At 30.2% G+C, this 14,038-nt stretch overlaps 1 protein-coding gene across 6 annotated transcripts in view; it reads left to right on the top strand.

The window, feature by feature from the left end:
* The window catches only part of LOC118192492 (focal adhesion kinase 1-like), a 194,109-nt gene extending 180,777 nt beyond the window's left edge, over positions 1-13,332 (top strand). For 5 of the 6 annotated variants that reach the window (XM_035363485.2, XM_035363484.2, XM_035363489.2 and 2 more), the window contains 5 exons: positions 2,913-2,968; positions 5,538-5,603; positions 5,689-5,829; positions 7,638-7,718; positions 10,271-13,332. In XM_035363485.2, the coding sequence (XP_035219376.1) occupies positions 2,913-2,968; positions 5,538-5,603; positions 5,689-5,829; positions 7,638-7,718; positions 10,271-10,723 (797 nt within the window). In that variant the 3' untranslated portion in view covers positions 10,724-13,332. The remainder of the gene's footprint in view (positions 1-2,912; positions 2,969-5,537; positions 5,604-5,688; positions 5,830-7,637; positions 7,719-10,270) is intronic. The other variant, XM_035363487.2, reaches the window with a different exon arrangement.
* The last annotated feature ends 706 nt before the right edge of the window (positions 13,333-14,038 follow it).

Raw genomic sequence — 14,038 nt, 5'->3', positions numbered from 1 at the left:
TCTTAACTTTGATAACCTGAATATCAAGGGGGAACAGAAGAAAAGTCCAATAACTGAAAATTTTGCTTATGAAAAAATTTAGCATTCATTTCAAATTCAATTTTGGTTGTACTCATCTGAGTCATTGAACTGTACTTTATATTGTTGATTTTTAACAAACGTTAGATTATAAATACCAGACTTGCATATTTTCATAACCACTTAAGGAATTAAAAGATAAGTCTTTTGTCTTTTATTTTCTGTGCTAAACTGGGTGGAACGCACAAAACCCATTAAGATATTCAAGTTGCTAAATACAGTATTTAAGAATTGTTTTTAATAGCAAAGCACATAAAGAAAATTCTGAAATAATTTTATAAATCATTCACTTCTTCCAGAAAATGATGAGGATATTGTTTTAAGAAATAGGTTTGTCATTAGTGCATATTAATGTTTTATATTCTGAGTATTGTTATGTAGTTTTAAAAGCAAACTGAATTATTTTGTTTATTGCATAGTTTTACTGTACTAACACAATTGAAAACGGAAAAAAAATTCAGTGGCGCAACAGCCCTAGTGGGCCACGATCTGCAAAATCTGCTTTCTTGACCTTGAGAGCATCAGCGTTATGCCCTGGACAAGTGGTTAGCTTGTCGCTGGACACCCTCCCTACGATGTTTATTCCTCAAGCAAACTTGGTACTCATTTTATCGACCCATTCAAGATATGAAAGGCTGAGTCAACCTTGCCCGGCCCGAGGATTGAACCCCAGACCTGTGGTGCAGCTGCACAATGTGCTAGCCACTTCGCCACTGGGCGGTCATTAGCAAAATTGTTTACTTTTAATTATGATTTGATATTTTTGTACTTTTTCTCATTTATTCTCTTAATTTATCCTATTAAAAGTAATTTATATTTTCTGTAAACAGTTTTAATAAAAACTGAAGAATGTATTATATGCCCTATATGTAATAAATAACTGCATTTTTTATACTATTAAATGGTCATATAGCACTAGCATTTCTCAAAAAACCTGGGACTGGAAATGGAACATAATGATTTGCTTTTAATGCATCTACTGCCAACATGCAAAAGAAGCGTAAATTATATGAGCATTACTACTGCATGACCTAAGTATATTTTTAATTCGTAAAGTTTGAAAAAATAACTGGAGCTTATTATGTATAGGACACAACATGGTATTTTATATCAGTTGATATACTTTTGAACAACTCTTTATACTTTCGAGAACAATGCAGCACATGTTGATATACTTTGAACACCATTTTGTAAGGAAACAAAATGAATATTTTTTCTGCAATTTTCGGACTTTGTAGATTTTTACGAGTAATACATTTGTAACTTGGAACCAATGGAGCAAAGTGATTTGGTGGCCAAAGAAATTTATATTCCCATGTAAAACTTAAAAAAAAAAAGTGATCCACCAGTTGTGTATGTGGCCACAAACATGAATGTTGCTGGGCCTACTGTAGGCATAATTGACAGTGATGCTTGCTCAGCAGACCCATATGAGTGGGACATCTGCTCTGCTACACAGTCTCATATCCAACAGTGTCCGCAGAACTGTGTGTTCCAAAACAATGAATGATTTTTTAAAAAACAATGTTAAATAATGAATATCAAAATATAAATTAATGTTACATGTGACATTATCATATCATTGGCTGAGTAGATATGACTACTGAACATTGGTAATTAAGATCCTAGCAAATGGCTGGTTGCGTGGTCATTTTTGTAGTTCTCCTAATATGTAATATTAGTATTGTTCTGTTTTTCTTAATTCATGAAAATGTCCCTCACATAAAGTGGACAATTCTCATGTGCATGGCCATAACCAGCTAATACAACAAATGGAACATTTAATATTGAACTTTATGCAAAATAAGAGTCCTTTGTTTGCTCTATATTTGTTATTTCATGTGTGCTCTTTTGTGTACTAGCAATGTTTTTGTTGCTGCTTGGATTGTTGCATGTGAGTCAGACTTTTGTTTGGTATTTCCTGTGTGAGCTTTTGTGCATCAGAAATGTTTTTGATACTTCTTAAGATGATTGCATGTTAGCCATTAATTATGGCTTGCCTTTAACTCTTCAGGACATACTGATGGATGTCCAAAATGTGGTTAACCTTTATGCTTTTTATCTCTACCTGAGTATTTCCAAAACCATCAGTGACAAATGCAGTTTCCAACTTCATCCTTCCCACGCATTTGACGAATGTTGCAGCAAGCTGCTATGACATAATGGTTGTATTATACTCGTATAGTAACTATTGTCTGATGTGCTCCTAATCACTTACCATTTTAAAGTGTAAATTTCTGACAAACTTGGTGGCATTATATCTTGTATCGCTTCACCTTTTACTGGTAAAAAATTCCAGTCATTGCAGCATTGCTTGAGCAGTAAATCAGCCAAATGAAGTTTGCATGTACTGAATAGATAAAAGTTTTATATATACCCAGCCTATACCTATGCTGTTTGCAGTAATTAATTTCTTTCAAGTTGTTGAGTGACCAGTAATTAATTGGTCATTAGTTTATCTCTAATTGAAGGCTATCAAACTGGGTAATTTCATCACCTAAATGTAGATGCAGATTATTTTTTCTGTCTAGAATTTAAAGGTATTGAATCTAATGGCATGTTTGTTTATTAATCTTGTGCATTTTCAGCAATCAGTGCGAGTTTTTATAGGTCCTTGTGTAAAACAAATTATGTTCTATTTTCTTCATGACACTGTGAAATATGAAATAAATTTCTATAAATTCTATAATTTTTCTCCGATTTGAAACTGCTTTTACCATACTTAAAATTTTCATTTGTGAGAAGTATTTAATTTCTATTGTAGTCATTTTTATTCTGCATTAAAGTCTAATTTCTGTTTATTTATTTATTTAAATCTTTCTATGTACTTTCAGAAACATCTGCCCATCCAGAGCCTAATGACATAACAGATGCATCTAAGCCGTCAAATGTAAGTGAAAAACATTTTTTCATCTAAATCCCCATTTTTCTTGTTACAGAGGCTGTTCACACATTTTTTAGACTTTTTTTTTTTTTTTTTTGCTATAAAAAATATCCTTCACTCGAAAGTTTGTTTTTTTAATTACAACTATGTTTTGGAAAGCATAAATTATTGTTTACTACTTGCCAGTTTTTTCATATGAAATGGACCTTTTAAAGAAGCAGTGGCTGGAAGCTTGTCTGTGTGCTCTTTCCAAAGACAATTGCTTGTCACTAGTTATTAAAAAAAGTTGTGAAAGCCATGGTTTTCTGATATTTAAAGCTACAATAGGTAATATTGTGAACAAGAAAGAAGTCAAATTTTGTCTTCAAGTGGAAAAATTGTTCCAAATACGCATCCTAGGAAAAGACAGAATGTTTCAAATGTTGCTAAGGTAAGATCTTTAATGTCAAAAAAAAATCCGCCAAGTCAAAGGACAGTTCCAAAATCATTAAAATTATAAATTTCACCTGTAAACAAAGTAATTAATGCTGATTTGAATCTTAAAAAGGGGGAAAACTGTAATGTGCTTCCTTTTTCTACACAATCTATCGCAAAACATGCTGCAGAATTCTTTATGAGAAACATTTATCTAAATAAAAATGAAAAAATATCACATTAGAAGAATCTTGGGTGTGTAGAGATCCATTTATGTATCATCAAAGAGGAGAAAAAAATTCTTAAACATGTTTCAAAGAATCTATTTTTTTTTTTTTTTTTCAAATGGATTTATGATTGTTGCTGGTTTTTCATATAACAACAAATTGAAAATGAAGGGAATGAAGAAAAATGTTCAGATCAACTCCACATATTGTCAGGAACATACTTTATACCCAATTTTCAAATATGAAGTACCTTCTTTTTCCCCACAGTGCCATCAGTGAGTAGAACTGCATCAAAACAAAGCAAGCAGGCACACATCAAAATCCACTGTTAGGTTCCTGAAAAAATTGGAACAACAAATGTTGTCAAGGCCACATATCCTACTATATATTATGTTTATGATACAATATGATTATATCCAGTGACATAAAGTATTACTCCCGCCGCTTCGTGGTGTAGTGGTCTGCATGCTCTGTGGGTATTCGAGAGGTCCGTGCTTTGATTCCCAGTAAAGGCATTGCTCATTTTTCATTCCGTCTACTTCCCAAAAAAAAACCTAATGTCTCTGCAGCTAGTTAAAGCAATATATGCAAGTTATCCTAAGTTAAAATGTCAGTTATACATCTTTCTCATTTATATATCTTTTGTAAATGGAACATTGAAAGGCGTGTTAACTGTGCTTAACTGTATTTTCTCTTTTAATATATTCGGTTTTCAGATGCATCGTAGTCTGGGACACAAAGTGTTGTTCTGAAAGAAACGCAATTCAATTATATAAAATAAAATCCTGGAAAATTTATATTAATAAATATATTTAAAATGCTCACTTCGAATGAATAAATAGAAAATTTTAAAACAATTATCTGAAGAGACAATGCAACACAAACAATTAAAATAAAAGTCTAAAAATTTAAAAATTACCTAAAATAATAACTATGACCAAAAAATATATAAAGAAAACTATTTGAAAAAAAAAAAAATAAAAAAAAAAAAAAAAATGATGCACCTTTATTTACCCAGTTTGAATAGGTAAATAGAAATTTTTAAAACAGTTATTCAAAAGAAGCCATGCAACTTAATCAACTATAATGAAATTCGAAAAAAAAAAACTTAAAATAATAATTATAATTTAAAGCAAAATATAAAGAATATTATTTGAAAAAAGGAATGATTGTGACTTTTGGCAACCTAGTTTCTTTTCCGCTCACGGGAAAAGAAACTAGGTTGCCACATATTAAGAAGTTCGCTAAGTGAACTATTCTTGGCGCAAACTGAAAAAAGTGCCACATAAATTTGTGAATTTCTCTGTAAATTTCGCCCCAAATTTTACAGAATTTCATATTTAGGCATAATTTGAGTCGTAGAATCGAAATATGTAAAAAAATTGGTATGTTATTACAGAAAAAGTCCGATTTTGTGGCAAAATACCTATGGTAGAATAGTGCTATATATAAATCTAATATATATCTTAAGTCGCGCTTTCGAGACATGAAGAACGCAATTTGAATTTTGTCAATCGGCCCAGTAGAACGGGATAAATAGAACTGTCCCCTTTTTTGGGGGGGGGATCTGTGTACACTGTATCTGCAAGTTTCATTCAAATAGCATAATCATATTCATTTCATGGATTTGCCTTTTCGAGAATATTAACAAATAGACTAGAATAGGCCTTTTTAAAGAAAGAGTTAATAATAATTTGGAATCTGTTGAAATGCAAACAAGGAAATTTGATATTTGTCATATTTATTATCTCACACATTTGCTAAAGAGTATTTTATCACTTCTAGTTTGGGTTCTGTGCATGGTGTATGTTATATTAGTAAAATTGTATGTTTGTGAAAATATCTCAGCTTCTTAATACAACTGAACTAGAAGTTTATTCAATTAAATGCCTTTTTTCTGAAGCAAGAAAAGTAATAAATCTATGATTTATTAGATCTCCAGTTATTGGAAACATGCAAAGTATTTCAATGCAATGAAAACGTGCAGAAAGTTTATTCAAGTAATGATCCTCACTTTTTTTGTTTTGTTAGCATTTTTTTATTACTTAAATTATTATACTTATGATTTTTTCTCTTTTAATGTAGCATGAACAAAGTCCTACAGTGGTATTAAATCGTTCTGGTGATCATGTTTATGAGCATACAACAGATGTGGTGCGAGCAGTGATGAATTTATCTCAAGGTGTCCAGCAAGGAAGATTAGCTGATTATTTAGATTTAGTAAAGGTCTGTTTACCATTATAGTAAACATGCTGTTGTTATTAATCTTTATCTCATCTGCCAGATAGATAAAAGTATTGACTTCTTAATTTTGGTATTTCACTGATCAGAAATAAAAGTTTTCATTAGTGTATTTATTTTTTTACTTTTGTTTGTTATGTAATTCCTTATATATCTGGATCCTCTTGTTGAATGAAAACTTTCATTTCCATGCATAAAATTTAATGTGACTTTGCCTTGTTTAAATAGTGTGATCACAATGCTCATTTTAATGCTTTTTGTAACATTTCACTATGGAGTCTATGAATTATTTAGAAAGATCAATTATTAAAAATTGTAATCATGTATATATGAATTTTTGCTTGCATAGAAAGCATTGGAAATATTGTGGCATGAGTAATTATAATAAATGAAACTTTTAGATCTATATATCAAATTGTATATTTTCATTTAAAACTTTTTTTTTTTTCATTTAAGATACCAACAAAAAATTGTTTTTCTTTTGTTAAAATTATTTCACACACTTTTTCTCACTTGATTATTATGATCTAGAGTAAAAGAAATAGCATTGTATAGAAGGCTATTGGATTATATGCATATTTGACTACCATGCAGTATTATTTTATGAAGCTTGCTTGAACCATTTTCAATAAAAAGTCTTACTGGGAATAAAATCATTTTAAATAGTCATCTCTTGAACTGAAACAAGCTGTTAGAATTTCTGCGTACAGTATCATTCAATGTCCAGGAAGGATTGCTTTCATATGGACAATTAGGAGAAAAAGCAAATCCCAAAACTGTTTGGGATTTGCTCTTTACAGATGAAATATTGCATGGCATTCTAAAATGTAAAATTTGAAAATATAAGAAAATTCGCCAAATAATAATAAGGAAAAAGTCTAAGAATAAATGAAGAATTGTGCATGATGGTAAAATTAATTTTAGCAAGTGATGCAGAGGTGTGGGAGATATTAAAAAGCCCAGAAGAAAACAAACTGGAAGTGAGGAAAACATGTTATGTATGTCCAAATAAAGAAACAAAAAGCAACATAAATATGCATTTATTGTAGGAAACTTGTGTCTTTAGAATGCATATGTAAATTGTGTTATGAATGTGCACAAGATTTAGAACTGAAATAGCACCATGCAAAAACAGTTCAAAATAACCCATTGTGTTTTATTATTATTATTTACGTAAGGATTTCTTTTTATCTTTGAATATTTTCATCATATATGACAAGAAGAAAAAGATTAGAAAAAATAACAGATTTTTATGGATTTTTCCCTTGGGATAATATTCAGTAAAGGCATAAGAAAGCTGTATAGAATATATAAGGGGAATTTCCTATTCATATTTTTATTAGAAAGTTTTATTTTAATTTAAATTGAATGGGGGTCTCATGGACTGCATCTCTCCATTTATGTGTAAATATATCAACCTTGCTAGAAGTTCAATTTCTGTGAGTCTGAAATGCTTCAAGGAAGTTTAATTTACCCACTGATGTTTCATGGGTAATTTTTACAAACTTGAATAAAATTATCTCATGCTTTAATGCATCCAGTAATCTCTTAAAAAAATACTATTTTCTTAATGTAAAGAGGACTTACTCCATCACATCATTTGGCTGATTTTGACAGGAAATAAAACCAATGCTTTTTCCAATATTTATTTTTTTTTTTCGTCATTGAGAGTCTGACTGAATTATATTAAAGAAACTCTGCCACATTCAATTGAATTTTTCTGCCGTTTAACTAACATGCTTTTAAAATGTGTTACAACATTTTCTTCTACTAAATAGTTCAATTTTTTACAGCAAGTTGGCCTGGATTTAAGAAATCTGTTGGCTGCTGTTGATGGAATCATAAAATCTTTTCCTATTTGGTCTCACAGAGAGGTATGTATTTTCTTTCATTGTCCTGCTTGTACAAAGACTTAACTCTTTATAAAATTTCCTTTTGTAAAGAATTTTTGGCCTATTATTTTCAAATTTCAACACAAGCCCACATTTAGTGTTTTTGTCAATTCTAGAAACTGAATCGAGAAATGGCAAAAAATATTGTGTGTGAATAAAAAAAATAGATGTGATCTGCAAGTTAAAAAGTAAGTTTAGGTGGGAGAAGCTTTGAAACAGGTTAATAATGTATCAATTTTAACATCATTAATAAGCATTTACTGATAGAAGTTTCTTACCAATAAATTTTACTTCTTTGATCCTGCCAAACATGCTGCAGAAGGACCTGTTCTTATTTTATAGCTGACAACTCTTGTCGTTTTACTGGGATGCTCTCGGTTTTTCATCATATCTCCTGATCACACGATTGTTATTAAATCTCCTGGTTTTTAATTTTTTAACTTGAAACTTAAATTGCATAAATTTCTTTTTTCCCAGTTTTAGTCATTTTCAACATAATTTTTTCAGTAAATTTTATTTTACCTGAATGGTCTTAATCTGCTGCAGATGTCTGTAAAACTTTTTATGTAGTCTCTGTTTAGTTATTTAGTTTTGTTAAATTTTTTAAGAATGTATTTAAAATGATAAAGCATGGAATGGATTTTAAAAATATTCACTGTTATTAAATCATTTTAAATGAAAAGATACTAGAAAACCCCAGAGTTCTGTGTCGAATATAAATGGACTGTAGAACAATTTATTTGAATTGCAGGTTACTAATAAAATATCCATTCTCTTTGCTTTCTCATACTTTAATAAAATCTTTGAAAGGGGTGTGAATTACATTGAATATAAAACATGCGAGAAGCCATGAAATTCCCCTGCATTTAGGCCTTACATGTTAAATTTAAATTGTATATGTGAACATTGCAACTGCATCTTACGTGTTACAAACAGTTACAGCTTATGTGTTACAAACAAACGGTCCATGAAATAGGAGACTGAGATTATGCAATATGCTATATAAATTCAGGCCTGATTATTATGATGTCAAAATATTCAAATATTTCATATTTCTGGATAGGGTAATGTGTAAATATAATAGAACAACTTTCTTTCTTTCATTTTGTTATAGTTGGTATTATTACTGTTAATGTGAATTGTCTGTTTCACTGCTTTTCAGCTCTATAACATTAGATTAAGCAAAGAAACAAAATAACAAATGCAACGAGCAGTAACACTTAGCGTCTGTGATTAGCTGTAAATTTATACTGCAATAAAGTATGTATAACTGCGCAGTGTTTATAAAGCAGCCACCTTCTGGGTTGAAAGATCTCTTTTATCCATAAATGTAAGAATATTAAGTATATTTTATATGTGTATGTAACAGAGTGCACATAAAAATTTTATATGTTTGGCAGTTCGTTGGATTAATTCTAAAATTAATTAGAAGTGTCAAAAATTACAGTACATTAACTAAATAGATTGCAAAATATAAAACATGCTATTGGCAAAGCACATTTATCATTGCAGTCACAAAATGGAAGGAAAGAAATGGTATATAATATTATAAATGCTGTGTTATTGCTTTATTAACTATGCCACCCTGTCATAGTAGTAGGTAGTGATTCTGACCACTATGCTGTAGTGCCTATGCAGCATGGGGGCACTCAAAATTATATGCTGAGCCAAAGCCCTCTTGAGTGATTTTGTGGAAGGGTAAGAGAGGTAGAAGTCTGTCTGACTCATCCCCTGAAGTACCGTCCTTCAAAATTGGGCAGAATTGAGCAATCATTCTGCCACCTGTATAGTGCTCAAGGCTCATGCCAATGATAGGCAGTCTTGCACTCCTTGCCATGATAAAATTTGTGGGCTTGTTTTGAGTAGCTTCAACAAGTTTTCCTGTTTATAATTACATGCTTGCACTCTAGAAGCTTTTACGTTTCTGTTTTTAAAGATTTTACCTCAAATGTGAAATTAAATGCATAGAAATTATTTTTTAATTTAATACATTAGTAAGATTCAAATGAATTTATTATCTGGTTATACATTTTACACATCATTATTTTAAGTCTATATCTTCTCTCTCCCTCAAGTGATTAATCAGATCAAAAAATGGGATTTATAGATGCAGAGTAGGACATTGAGTTAACCATAGATATTTGATATAAATGTTTTGGAAGCCATAAATTAGAACTTTTATGCTTAGAACATTTTAAAAATAGCATAGGATGCAACATTAAGAGATTGGCCACAGGAAATTCTAAAGGCTTTTGTTTTATGCAGAGTTTTTCCCGTATTATAGACAATTTTCACATTGAATTTGTATAGAAATATGGAGTGCAGACTGCATAGCTGATGCATGAAATTCTTATTCCTCTTAAAAAAATTATTGGTCTATCTGTTTTATCAATTGATTAAATATATCATATATTGATGCGTATTGTATAAATATAAATGTTATCCTTTTGTGTGGTAAATGTATTTATTTTTAATTTATAACTAGTTTTGCATACATTTTCTTTGTGTTTTTACATTGGATATTTTCTTTTCAGATACAAATGGCACAGGAAGTATTAAGCAAAGATATGGCCTCCTTAGTTACTGCAATGCAGCAGGCTCAGAAATACTCTAGGACTACACTTGATGGTGAATATCGCAAAGGAATGTTATCTGCTGCTCATATTCTTGCAATGGATGCAAAGAATTTACTTGACACTGTTGACTCTGTTAGAATACGTACAAAGAATTGTAATCCTGTTTGTGGGAGTATTATGCCTTTTCATCAAGTTTCTAAAACTCAACTATCTAGTAATAATACCAGACCTTTAAGTTGCATAGCACTTCCGAGTTCATCTGTATCATGTACATCTCAGTCTTCAGGGCAAGGTACCCAATCTAGACAACCAAGTAGTTTTTCATTTGAATCAGCAGATGATTCCAGGCTGTCTCTTGCTTCTAAAATGCTTGGTGATGATGCAAATGACAGTGGATATGATGTCACGTGAAGAATAGTTTGAAGCTATTAATGTTAACTGTATTTTCTTTTGAAAATATAAATATTAGTATTAACAATTGTACAGATAATTTTCGATAACAAGTTACTGCTATTTGTATATCAATATCTGTTTATTTATAAAAACACATAATTGCTCACAAAAAATGAGGTTTGTTTCTTTATAGAAACAAATTTATGAATCATGTTAAGTTTCAATTTTTATTAGCTTTGAGAGCTGTAAGTGTGTATCTACTTAGAGACATTAATTTCATGTGCTTTCTTAGTAATTTGTAAAGCCCTAAGTTTAATTTGCATATATTTATACAAGATAAATTAAAACGTAATGTTTTCTGTGTATTTTTTATATTTTTCAAGAAAATTTAGTGGGAAGATTTTTAATTTTTTTCTAAAATGTTTTTTTAATCCTCAGTTTCTATCTCTTATAAATTGTTTATCCGTAATTAAGTAAGCGTACCATTTATTTATTCTGTGATGCAAAGTGTTAAAATTTCTTCATTTATTTGTTTAGAAGAAAATTATTTTGAAAAATGTTATTGATATAAATGATACTAGTCTATTCTTTTGCTGTCAACATTCAAAACTTTTTTTACATTACTGGACTTCAAATCATGCAGAGCCATATAATTAATTGAAGGAAAATATAAAATAAAATCTAAGTAATATTCCAAGATGATTACTGTGCAAATGCAATTTAAAGAGATTTAGAAAATCATATCAATTTGTTTAGATCAACAAACTGATTATTCTGAATTTATTTTAAGTACAGTATTAAAGCTCAATTTAGTTGTTACTAAACCATCATACATTTCACAAATATGTACAATATTTATAATACATATGTGCATTGTATATGTGTACTTTTAGTCACTCTTTTGTTAAATATAAAAATGTTTGCTACATTTTATAATTTATTTGGATTATTTGGAGAAAATGTTCTGTTACTACATTTTATAATGTATTTGGAGGAAATGTTCAATTTGTCACTTTAATGTTATCTTGAACACTGGATTATCTTCATTAGATGTTATTAATGGTTCTGTAAATCTAACTTTTGCTGGAATTGTTAAGCCAATAATTTTGTCGTTGAAACCTTTCTTTATAAGCTAAATATGTAGCTGAGCTTTGAATAGGTTTATTTACATTGATTTGATTTTCGTTTCATTAACTCTTAGGACATTAATATATTAAACACTAAATGTTTTTATGTATACTTCTCTCCTGAAAGTACCATTTTTCACCATTAATTATGAGAGCGCAAAATTAATATTCTGAAATTGAGGGGTTCAGAGCACATATGATCTACTGTTTTTCCTCAAAGTGAAGTTAAGTGTGTTTATTGTTATGTTTGAGCAGAGAATCTGTCCTCTTCACCCCCCAGAGCAAATATTATAAAGTAGTACATTCATAACGAGAGTTAAGTATGAGTAAAATGCATCATTTGAACTTCCTATAAATACCTCTCAGATGCTGTATTTTATTTTATGGTGTAATAGAAGAGCCAGCAGTGAACTTTAATTGTAATGACTAAAAGTTGGATGTGATTTGAAAGCAGTGCATTTCTGGAAATTTTATAAGAAAATATGGTTCAGATGACATATTTCATAAGGTGGATTTTCATAAGCTTAAGCGAGGTAGACCTTCAAACTCTAGTGGTAATCTATTCTAAGACTCACAGCATCAGGCATCTCATAAAAAAACAAAAGAAATTTTGTTGGTACTTTATGTCAAGCTGAATAACTTGGTATAACTGTGGTTTTTGTCTACAAGCTCAGTGGGCAAACTAGAAGTTCTATTCTTTGTACTAATATTGTTTTTTTATGTTGTTTACGCAGAACAAATATTTTCTGTGTAATTTAATAGATCCAAGTGTGTAATAATTATAAAATCAATAAAAATATCTTGCTGTTCTCTATATTTTTAATGAATGAGCTTTTCTCAGAATGTCAGAGTTTGGATACCTGTGCTCTGAACCCCACATGTAATACATATTGTATGCTGTGTGGAGTCTTCTGAGGTGACATAAAAATTAGTTTTAATATGAAAAACTATGAGACGACTTAAGCAATTTACCAAGCAGTTTTCAAATTGTTGCTGTGTATCAGTTCTGTTGCCTTTTTCCTCGAATTTGTCTATAAATTTTGAAAATGCTTCTGGGTAATAAACTTTCTTTATAAAGTCCCACATAATATATCACTGAAAGTTATAGCCTTTGGCAATATCAAATAGATTTTTTTTAGCAACAGAGTGTTGCCGGACATTACCTTTTCATAGAACACTTTTTATTAATAAAAAAGAGCTTCATTAAAAAGACTGCTTGGTAGATGGCTGGCTGTGTATGCCTGTGTATTAATTAAAAATTGTTATTATAAATTTTGGTGTTCTACTGGCATCCACATTGATTGGTACAGATTTGGACATTCTTCTATTTATATAAATCTATTTTTATAAATCTGTCAGAGGCTACATATTTTGCATTCATAAGAAGTGGAGTTTGATACTTCTTATGTTACTTTCAGTCAAACTTTTTTCCTCAGTGATATATACATATATATATATATATATACATTTATATATGCATAATAAATGCCTATAAATGTATGTGTTTTAATATCTTTGACATCCTACATAACAAAAATGTGCACATGTGTCTGTTTTAAGTCAAATTTTATCTTAAAATGCTTGTTTGATTACAACTATACAAAGTGATTAAAAAATACAAATGAAATCAAATTAAGATTTTTCGGAATGGAATGGTATTCAGAAATGGCATATTGAGGTGATAAAGGGTGCTGTTTAGTTGTAAATAAAAACATTCTGCTGGGGTAAATCCTCATTCCCCATGCAAGTTTTGAGTGTTATGCATCATTACGTGAATGCGGAATTTGCCAGCATTTTGTCTAGGGGCTACTCAAAGAAGCTACAATGAATGATTTTTGAGTACTGCCTTTGAGCAGTTGTTTTGTGTCCATTCACTGCCCCCTTGGATAAAAATGTATATATGGGGGCTTCATATTCCTGTAGTGATGCATACCACTCAAAATTAGTACATCAAATGATGATTTACAGCAGCAGAATACTCTTATCTTCCATTCAACAGTGAATGCACCAATGTTTGTAGGAACAAACATATTCCATTACAAAATCTGTTTGTCACCTTCACTTACCTTTACATTTCTGCTAGATATATTTGAATCCTTCTGTATTTGTCGTGTATCTTGATGAGATATGATTACAGTTGATGTTAAGTCATTTCTCATGTGTAGATAATAAGAATGGAACCTTTCGGAACAGTTAATATATTTAT

This window comes from Stegodyphus dumicola, chromosome X1 (genome assembly GCF_044657685.1).
Source record: "Stegodyphus dumicola isolate Sdum_Otavi_A_Nest chromosome X1, ASM4465768v1".
NCBI lineage: Eukaryota > Metazoa > Arthropoda > Arachnida > Araneae > Eresidae > Stegodyphus > Stegodyphus dumicola.
The sequence above is the reverse complement of the archived record's forward strand: the minus strand, read 5'-3'. Positions and strand labels throughout refer to the sequence as shown.